Genomic DNA, 10,627 nt, shown 5'->3' with positions numbered 1-10,627 from the left:
ACGGAAACAGAAGCCGCGGTGCGTCCCGGAGCAGGGGGCAAAGTGTTTGCGGAGACGGGCATCCTGAGAGGAGCCGGTGCCTGGGCTGAGGTCGGGGCTGAGGTCGGGGCTGAGGTCGGGGCTGAGTGGAGGCCAGTGGACAGGGAGGGGGGCGACCTGCCAAACATGCCCAGGGAGGCGGCCGCCTGGCTGGGGGAGCAGGGGCTGCACACGCGTGGGGGGGGCCGCAGAGAGCAGGCGGCCTTTTCATCAGTCCTCACCATGCTGGCGGAGACGGCCGAGCTCCAGGCTCCAGCTGTGGGAAAACCTTTAGGGCTGCTGTCTAAAGCTGCCTGGACCAGAGGCTCCTCTTCATCGTCATCCAAGACCTCCTCCTCCTCTTCCTCCTCCTCCTCTTCCTCCTCTTCCTCCTCTTCTGCAGCCAAGGCCCCGTCTTTGCCTTCCTCATCCCCCCCACCCAGTAACAGAAGCAGTCCCACAGCCGGGTCGAACAACGTAACTCTGGTGGCCGTCAACAGCAACTCCTCCAACAGCAACGGCAGCTTCGGCTCAGGTTGTAAATTCATTCATTCAACATCTGTTTTAACTCTGGACAAACACATTGAGGACATTGATTTACAATAGAGCAGACTATAAAGAATAAACTAAATAGTCCAAGAAACAAAGAAAAAACAAATAAGAAATTGTAAAATTGTCTAAAAAGCAAAAGCAAGAGCGAAAGTAAAAGCCTTAGGAATACAAACAGAATGAAGTTGATAAATAATTTAAATCAACTAAAACAAGTGAATCTACAGAATCAAGAACAGCTGGAGTTAAAATTATAATATATTAGAAATGAGTTGAGCTTCAGATTGTTCTTCTGTTCTTCTTTGTTAGTCCATGCGGAGCAAACCTGGATTTACAGAGCTCAGTAAAATCCAATCCACCGGCCTTTACAGTTTTTGGCCGACGTCTGTGATGATTTTCAGCTCTGAATAAATTTCATTACTTTCACTTTCACACACATTTGGACCCGTCAGTGTTTATTAGCGCTGGAGAAATGTTCTGGATTGAGACCAAAGTTGTTTGGAAGCTGCTTTTGTCGTTTGGACGCTTGGTCGATGTCACCGTCCAGATCCATTCAGACTAAACTGTGTGTTTGTGTTAATGAAGGAACCTGTCGGCCGGTGTGATAACCTGGTTTGATGTGTGTGTAATGAATTTGGAGCTCAGTGGCACAGCCGAATATACTACTAAAATAAACTTCATATTTATAAAAACATAACAAGTCCACAACCCTCTTGTCCTCTAACACCTTTGACCTCTGACCTGCAGACGAGCCGGTGAACAACCTGCCGGCCTGGGATCAACCCACCGTCCCCGAGTCCCTCCTGTCCACGGTGGGCGACCACGACGTCACGCTCCCCGCCAACGTCACCAGCCCTTTCTCCACCCGCCAGTGGAACACCACTGTGCCCGCACGCACCGGAAACACCTCACGCCCCACCACCACCCCCGGCACCACCATGCAGATGCCTCTGTTGACCACCGCCACCATGTCAGCTTCACCGGTTTCCACCGCGGCGACCGCACAGACGCCGCCAGAATCCACCACGGCTCAGAACATCACGAGCCGGGACCTGGTGACCGGTGAAGGCCTTCAGCTGACCACGATACCCACGACCATAACCTCAACGACCACCCTGCCTGGGAGCACCGGTGAGGTGACGATGCAGGCGGTGACCACCGGGAGCGCTGTGACGCTACCACCAAACATCAGCGCCGCTACGACCGCGCAGCAGACGACGAGTCTCAAACCGACCACAGAGGCCACGTCTCCGCCTACAACCACCACCACCACCACGCCGGCTCCCACTACCACCACCACAGTACCTCCAACCACCACCACCACCACTACTACTACTACCACCACCCCTCCTCCCACTACTACTACCACCACCACCACCACCACCACTACTACACCTGCCCCAACAACCACTACAACCACTGCTCCCACTACAACCACCACAACGAAGGCACCTGTCACCACTGTGTTCACACTGGAGCTCACCACTCCACCTCCCACTACAACCACAGAACCTCCATCCAGCACCAGTGCAGAGGACGGTCCTCTACCGTGCAACGTGACCGAGAAGTACTGGGTCAGAACAGGTATGAGACTGGTGGCCTGTTATCATGATGGGAAGACGTGATTAGAGATTAATGACGTGGAATATTTAATAATCTGTTGGGAGGAGATTTCAAATGAAAAGTTACTAGAATAAAGTTGTAATATTAAGAGAATAACATTGTAGTTAATAGAAAACTGTTATATTATGAGAATATTTATTTATATATATTTGTTTTCATTCATCGACCAAACAAAACAAGTTTAATATCCGACTGGTAGTTATAATTAATTTTGAAACCATTCAAAGAAACTCACAACATGATTTACCTGTCACAACAAAACACAACACAACAAATCTTAATTACCACATTTCATTGGCTTTAATTGTTTTTTTTAAAATATGATGTTAGACTCTTTGGTTTCTTTGTTGAGATTGTTCCATAAACTGATTTCTTTCACTGTGATGGAACATTCAATCGACTGGGTGGGGAAAATAAGCAGTGATGAAAACATTATTAATTATGTCTTTATTCTCGTCTTTATTCAAGTGGCTCTAACGCTGCGTCATAGTGGTTCTCATAAAAGAGAACTTACTGTTTCTCCAGGTTCTTCCTTCTTATCAATTTACCTCCAACATGTTCAACACAGGGTTCAGTCAGGCTTTGTGTTCCAGTGGAAAAAACTATTACAGAGCAATAATGAATACACATTAAATACCATTTGAGAAGCTTAGGCACTTAATGTACCTATTGTGTGACCAAGCTGTAATTACATGCACACAAATTAATTTGATCTTGCACAGAGGGCAGAGTTTCCTGGAGTGTAAACAGTGGGATTAATGAGAAGCTGCAGATCCGAGCCTGTGATTTACAGTCAGAGATGTTCAGTGTTTTTACTGAAGGCTTCAGTCACTCATACATCTTCCTGAGGAAATACTCTTCAGTGAGACGTTGAATATCTGGATCTGAGGCCTGGAACTGTTAATTTTAGATTATTTAAAGTGTGTTTAAATTAGACCCTGATCCTCGTACCAATATTAAAACCTTTCCATTATCGATATATCTTTATTCTGTCACCAATGCACTTCTGAACATCTTCTTCCTTCACAGTTTTGTCCATCGAGCTGCGCAGGAACCGCCTGGACCTGATCCTGAAGCAGAATCTGTCTAAAGGGCTGAGCCACGCCCTGCAGCGAGCGCTGAACGACTCCACGGCCTCGGCTCAGGTCAGTCTCTCTCTCTCTCTCTCTCCACCTCCGTCTGTCAGTCTCTCTCTCTCTCCACCTCCGTCTGTCAGTCTCTCTCTCTCTCTCTCTCTCAGGTCAGTCTCTCTCTCTCGCTCTCTCTCAGGTCAGTCTCTCTCTCTCTCTCTCAGGTCAGTCTCTCTCTCTCTCTCTCTCTCAGGTCAGTCTCACTCTCTCTCTCAGGTCAGTCTCTCTCTCTCTCTCTCTCTCAGGTCAGTCTCTCTCTCTCTCAGGTCAGTCTCACTCTCTCTCTCAGGTCAGTCTCTCTCTCTCTCTCTCTCTCAGGTCAGTCTCTCTCTCTCGCTCTCTCTCAGGTCAGTCTCTCTCTCTCTCTCTCAGGTCAGTCTCTCTCTCTCTCTCTCTCAGGTCAGTCTCTCTCTCTCTCTCTCAGGTCAGTCTCTCTCTCTCTCTCTCAGGTCAGTCTCTCTCTCTCTCTCAGGTCAGTCTCTCTCTCTCTCCACCCTCGTCTGTCAGTCTCTCTCTCTCTCCACCTCCGTCTGTCAGTCTCTCTCTCTCTATCCACCTCTGTCAGTCTCTCTCTCTCTCCACCTCCGTCTGTCGGTCTCTCTCTCTCCAGCTCTGTCTGTCGGGCTCATAAACGCAGCTCACTGGCTTTTACCCACACGTCCAGGACCAGTAAACAGGTAATAAGGACGGGACAGAAGGAACTGGTCACAGTGGGTGATAAATGTCTTGGTGGTCAGTAGATTTATGTCGACATGTTGCATTTGTAGAAACAGGTCTGTTATCAGCTGCATGGAGACGCTTCATCAGGGTTTTAAAAACATTTTAAATCAAGCAATGCTGGTGAGGTGCCCGTGACCACAGGCCGGGACTGGTAAATGCTCAGTGGCAAGTGAATTCATCTTTGTGGCTATTAAACACAGGTTAAGGACAAAGTTGTCTCATCTGAAGGGGACACACTTTACAAAGCAGCATCTGCAGAGACATTAAATTACAGGATTTATTAAGTTAATCGTACCCATTGTAGTTTTGAGTTCATGACTCGATTCAAATGACTGAATATGAAGATGGACGACATGACGGCTCCCAAAAGTGAAGCCAAATCATCTAAAGTGCCCCCTGGTGGCTGGCTGCAGTATATGTCTTCTGGACCGAATTAAAGGTCACACTTTAAATATTTGATTTTTGCAAAGATGATTTCTGTTGTTTTAAGTATCATGTTTGTATTTCTTATAAGTTTGAGGCCGACTCATGATTGGTCGTATCGCCGGGACCTGTGGCTCTAAGTGACATCACCAGTACAAGATGGCAGCCCTCGTATCTGGGATGTTTTGGCTTCAATCTCACTGGAGGAAGTGGAGATGCGTGTCCGTCTTTATTAACAGTCCGTGCTCATTAACAGCTGCATCAGGTCGACATGTGAATTACACGTCAAAGTGCTTTTCTACCCGGGGGATATAAAACTCTAATCTTTACGTTTGTTGGCTCTTCACATGATTTACGCTCGTCTCTAGTATCGGACGCGTTCTGCTCTCGCTCACCTCGCTGCCACTCATCTGAACCAGGCTGCAGACGAGCAGAGAGCGGTGACTAATCAAGTCTGAACAGAAAATACCTGAAATTACAGTGAGGCAGCGTCGAGAGGTTATTACACACACACACACACAGACACACACAGACACACACACACACACATGCTCGCTCTCTCTCACACGTACACTCACACATGCTAATGGGAGATAAACGCAGAATGAATTATTCACTCTGTCACAGCGGTGTTGTCGAGTGATATTTCAGTTTCCCTCCTCATCAGGCTTTTCGTCTCTGTTGTGATTGGTTCAGCCCGAGTCTCAGTCTATGTTAATGCTTCGTCTTCATCTTCCGTGTCCCTCCTCTTCCTCGCACAATCACCCTCTCGCCCTCTCTCCTTCGTACATCCTCAATATTTACATTTCCCTCAGTGCCTCCTCCCTCTGTCTGATTGCTATCCAGGTTGGAGTCGATTGATTTCCTGCCAGCTGCCCCTGTTTCCCCTGTCCCTCCGTCCACCTGTCCTCTCTGCCTGCCTCCCTTCATGTCTCTGTCTGTCCCTCCGTCCACCTGTCCTCTCCGCCTGCCTCCCTTCATGTCTCTGTCTGTCCCTCCGTCCACCTGTCCACCTGTCCTCTCCGCCTGCCTCCCTTCATGTCTCTGTCTGTCCCTCCGTCCACCTGTCCTCTCCGCCTGCCTCCCTTCATGTCTCTGTCTGTCCCTCCGTCCACCTGTCCTCTCCACCTGCCTCCCTTCATGTCTCTGTCCCTCCGTCCACCTGTCTACCGCCTGGCTCCCTTCATGTCTCTGTCCCTCCGTCCACCTGTCCTCTCCGCCTGCCTCCCTTCATGTCTCTGTCCCTCCGTCCACCTGTCCTCTCCACCTGCCTCCCTTCATGTCTCTGTCCCTCCGTCCACCTATCCACCACCTGCCTCCCTTCATGTCTCTGTCCCTCCGTCCACCTGTCCTCTCCGCCTGCCTCCCTTCATGTCTCTGTCCATCCATCCGTCTTCCGTCTGCATCCGCCTGCTTCTTCTATTTTTATCCAGTTGTTTGTGAGCACTGCACAGGGAGTGACTCAGTGTCTCTAAGCTCCAGTCCACTTTCATCTACCCCCCCTGCCACACACACACACACACACACACACACACACACACACACACACACACACACAACAAAGCCACTCCTCACTTGTCCTCCTCTCCATCAGATAACGTCCACTGTTATTAGATAATCTGGATGCGTCCATTGAGCAGCCAGGGGAACAACAAGGTATAAAACTGTCCAGTGCTTTAAAGCTGTGACATGAAGACAGGGTCCAGAGGCAGGAAGAGAATTTCCTGCAGGGACAGGGATTGTGAGGCAGCGTGGAATTAGCATACAGCAGAATTTAATGGGATGTTATTAGTGTGTAATACGCTTGACCATAATTTGCTGGTGAGATTTGTTCAGTTTTGCAGCTTGCAGAGAGAGAGAGAGAGAGAGAGAGAGCGAGAGAGAGAGGGAGAGGTCGAGGTCAAGGTCGTGGTTCTCCAGAGTGCAGAGATTAAAACTAAAACAATCCGTGAATGCTCATAACGCACTGTGACATGTGATCGTGTTTCTAAAGCTCACAGGAAGAAATTAATTAAAATATTGAATTCCTCGCTCGTTCCATTTGAGGTTTAAGTCTCAACCTGAAGGATCTGAACGCTCGCTTCTGTTTTTCTAATGAAATGCAAAACTCAAAGGTTGAGCTGCTGGAAGAAAAGAACGAGGTGCTGAGGATAATTAAAAAATAAAGAGCTGAGAGAAAGAACTGGTAAAAGGTGTTTATAAAGAGAAAGAGCTGAGGCTGAAGCTTTGGTGAAAGCTCGCATGAGGAGTAAAGATGGCGGGTGTGTGTATATATGGGTGTGTGTATATATTGTGTTGTTTGTTGTTGGTAGGAAAACAAGAGCAGAGGAGTGGGAGAGGTAATGAGATGAGGTTTCACTAAGAAGGAGAATGAAACAAAGATGGCCAGGGGCTTCCAGCTAGCAGAGGAGAAGAAGAGGAGAGGAGAGGAAAGGGGGTTGTTTTTCAATGTAAAACAGGAAAAGAGAGAAAAACAGAGGAGAAGAGAGAAGAAGAGGGGACAGAAAATAATAAAGGGGGGCAAAAAGGACAGAAGAGGGACAGGGAAGGGAAGGAGAGGAGGAGGCGAGAGAGGAAAAATGGACAAGATGGGAGAGTAAACAAGAGGAGATGAGAGGAAAGGAAAGGAAAGGTGATGTTTTCAATGTAAAACAGGAGAAGAGAGGAAAGATGAGAAGAGAGGACAGACGAGGACAGGGAAGGAAAGGAGAGAGGAAGAGAGGGCAAGACAGGAGAGTACACAAGAGGGGAGGAGATGAGAGGAAAGGAAAGGAAAGGTGAAGTTTTCTAATGTAAAACAGGAGAAGAGAGGAAAGATGAGAAGAGGAGAGAAGAAGAGAGGACAGAAAATTACAGAAGAGGAAAAAAGAGGAGATGAGAAGAGAGGACAGATGAGGACAGGGAAGGAAAGGAGAGAGGAAGAGAGGGCAAGACAGGAGAGTAAACAGGAGGGGAGGAGATGAGAGGAAAGGAAAGGAAAGGACATGTTTTCTAATGTAAAACAGGAGAAGAGAGGAAAGATGAGAAGAGGAGAGAAGAAGAGAGGACAGAAAATAATAAAGGGGGGCAAAGAGGACAGAAGAGGGACAGGGAAGGAGAGGAGGAGGCGAGAGAGGAAAAATGGACAAGACGGGAGAGTAAACAAGAGGGGAGGAGATGAGATGAGAGGAAAGGAAAGGACATGTTTTCTAATGTAAAACAGGAGAAGAGAGGAAAGATGAGAAGAGAGGACAGATGAGGACAGGGAAGGAAAGGAGAGAGGAAGAGAGGGCAAGACAGGAGAGTACACAAGAGGGGAGGAAAGGAAAGGAAAGGTGAAGTTTTCTAATGTAAAACAGGAGAAGAGAGGAAAGATGAGAAGAGGAGAGAAGAAGAGAGGACAGAACATTACAGAAGAGGAGAGGACATCAGAGGACAGAAGAGGAGAGAACCATAGTAACAACAGCTGCTCAGAGACGATGGAGTGGAGGCAGGTGGGCGGGCTGCAGCTCCACTAACACAAGCCTTGACTCACCACTGATTGTTGTCTGTGTGTTTTTCCAGGACACAGTTTGTCAGATTCATGACGAAGGTTCAACCAGAAACTGCCTGGGGTCGGATCTGGCTTTAAACAGGGATTATAACATAGTCTGAAGTATTTGTATCTAAACCCACAGCTGGAGTGCAGCATGTATGAGAGAGAGCTGCTTCCCTCCCCGTCTCACGGCCGCTCTGATTTCCTCCCTCACACTGTCTCGTCCTCTGGATGAGTCGGGAACACACGCCCACACGGGACCACCAGGTGTTAATGTGACACGTTTCCCTTTTCCCCTCCGTCTCAGGTGGAACATGACGACTGCAGCCCCCACAACGTGAGCCTGGTCTACTACGTCACCAGCGGGAAGACCGTCCACGTGGCCTCTCGCGTGGTCGAGGCGCTGAACGTGTACGGCTTCGACAAACTGCTGTCGGACGTCAGGCAGCACATGCCACTGGTGAGGGCCGTGCTGGTCCCAGTGGCAGCCTGGATGCCCACGCCGAGCATTCACCTGCAGCTGAGAACAGGTAGAGGCGATGAAGATAAGGGAGAAAAAACGGTTTGATGATGATGATGATGATGATGTGAGAGCTGTGCAGAGAGGAGGAGGAGGAAGAGCAGAGAGAGAGAGAGAGAGAGAACATGGAACGAGAGCACAGGGAGTTTGGAGACACAGGGGAAGAGCGGAGCAGAGACCGAATTAGAAACTTCTGATTACATGTCTGCTCTTCCCTCACTCGTCTCTGATTCTCTAAATCCCACACAGACTCCCATGATTGCAGAGCAAAGGGAAATTGTTCCATTCATTTGGTCTGCCTCTTAAGCCTCTTCAAAAAACACATTACTCACACACACACACACACACACACTCGACTCTTGTGGGACCATCGAAAAAAAAAAGAATCTTTGCAATTATTAGAAAAAACGATTCATCTGCAGATTGGAACATTGGAAACTTGTTTGTTTCCTAAATTCTGAATTCATGTCTCGCTCAGTGTGTTCAGATAAGATTCAGCTCTGCAGCTTTTAAAGCTTCTATTTGTTTTTTTTACACATTTTATAAACGCTCATTCAAACATTAAAAATAACCATATATTCATCCTTTAAAAAACTGCAGTATGTCAATCAGAAGTGTGATTATTAGAGTATTGTTATTGTTGTTCTGATCATTAGCGAAGCAATATTATCGAGTCTCTACTAAATCTTGGGAACACAAACCCCTGAGGCCTCGGCTGCTGCACAACGAGCTGCTCCCTGTTCAGTGAAGCTCGATGGAGAATCTTCTTATTCAAGGCTTATTAATATTGAACATATCCAGCACGGCACTTCCTTGGGCCATAAACAATGCACATGTCAAGTGTGAGGGGGATGAGATGAACGGTTCTGGAGCCACAGACGGACAGAGAGAGATCCTGCTATTATTAGATCGATATGTTTATTCTCCTCCTGGAAATGTGGCTTTGATAATCAAAATCAAAAGAAGGAATCAGCCTAACACTCCAGACTCTCCCCATGTTCTTATGCAAGAAGCAAGAAAATAAACCATAAACCATAAATACACAGGATCTGCCAATTCACCATGACACAGCCCAAAGTGCATGGGATCAGCAGCTGGATCGGCAGAGTCACTTCCTGCAGACACATAGAGCAGAGAAGACGGGGGGGATCAGAGGGAACAGAGGGAACAGAGGGAACCGAGGGAACAGAGGGCGACTGCACTGACAGACAACCTTAATAACATCCTCTATAATCCACTGATGGACTCAATACTGTTTACCCTGCTCCTCCCGGTGTGGAGCCGTGTGACGCAGACCGGCGACTCTCTCTCTCTCTCTCTCCGAGCTGCTCTCATTCTCCACAGCGGTGATAATCCTCTCTCTCTGGTGTAACGTCTATCCAGAGCGCTACTTTCTTTAATACCCAAAATCCAGACCCAGATATAGATTCCACTCTGATTAAGTAGATTGTTGTGGTTTTGGAATAACTCCTCTTCCTCCAGCTTCGTCCCAGAACTTCAGCTCCTGGTTCTGACGTCAGGAAACTGCAGTTGGAGCTGCAGACATATTAGAATTAAACTAATAAGATAAATGATTAAATACATATATATGAAAATAACTACTTGACTTGCACTGATGGAAAATGTGGAGCAAACATCAGTAATAATTTTAAATACAGGTTACTATTGATCTCGATGAGCTCTCAATATATTAATATATGACATTAGAGGGTTTGAGAACTCCTGATTAATTAGCTACTAGCAAGTAAATTAATTAAATCAACTAATTAAAATTACATATAAATAATTGTACTTTTAAACAACATGTAATTTTTCAAAGCAAAGATGTCAGACTTTTCTAAATCAATGTTCAACAAACAGTTCAATATGAGAGACCAACTGATATTAGGGAGTTATTCATTTTCAATATTGATGTATCGGAAAAAATACAAAACAATGGCAATGATTTCTAAGATCTAAGTCAAACCCTTACGACAAAGTTTTGAAAAATAATATTGAAATTAAACATATAACAAAATACATTGTTTATCCTGTAAAATAAAAGTTTTTATCCGCAGTATTCAGTGGATCAACCTCTACTCTTACAGTCCTTATAAAACTTACTGTGTGTATATGTCTTCCTCTGGTGTG

The 10,627-nt window shown here is 46.8% G+C and overlaps 1 protein-coding gene across 2 annotated transcripts in view; it reads left to right on the top strand.

Annotated features, from left to right (window-relative positions):
* The window catches only part of kiaa1549la (KIAA1549-like a), a 76,490-nt gene that overhangs the window by 25,437 nt on the left and 40,426 nt on the right, over positions 1–10,627 (top strand). For both annotated transcript variants that reach the window (XM_062390881.1, XM_062390880.1), the window contains exons 2-5: positions 1–553; positions 1,315–2,151; positions 3,220–3,335; positions 8,285–8,507. The exon at positions 1–553 is cut by the window's left edge and continues 188 nt beyond it. In XM_062390881.1, the coding sequence (XP_062246865.1) occupies positions 1–553; positions 1,315–2,151; positions 3,220–3,335; positions 8,285–8,507 (1,729 nt within the window). The remainder of the gene's footprint in view (positions 554–1,314; positions 2,152–3,219; positions 3,336–8,284; positions 8,508–10,627) is intronic.

This window comes from Platichthys flesus, chromosome 6, assembly GCF_949316205.1.
Source record: "Platichthys flesus chromosome 6, fPlaFle2.1, whole genome shotgun sequence".
Lineage (NCBI taxonomy): Eukaryota > Metazoa > Chordata > Actinopteri > Pleuronectiformes > Pleuronectidae > Platichthys > Platichthys flesus.
The sequence above is the reverse complement of the archived record's forward strand: the minus strand, read 5'-3'. Positions and strand labels throughout refer to the sequence as shown.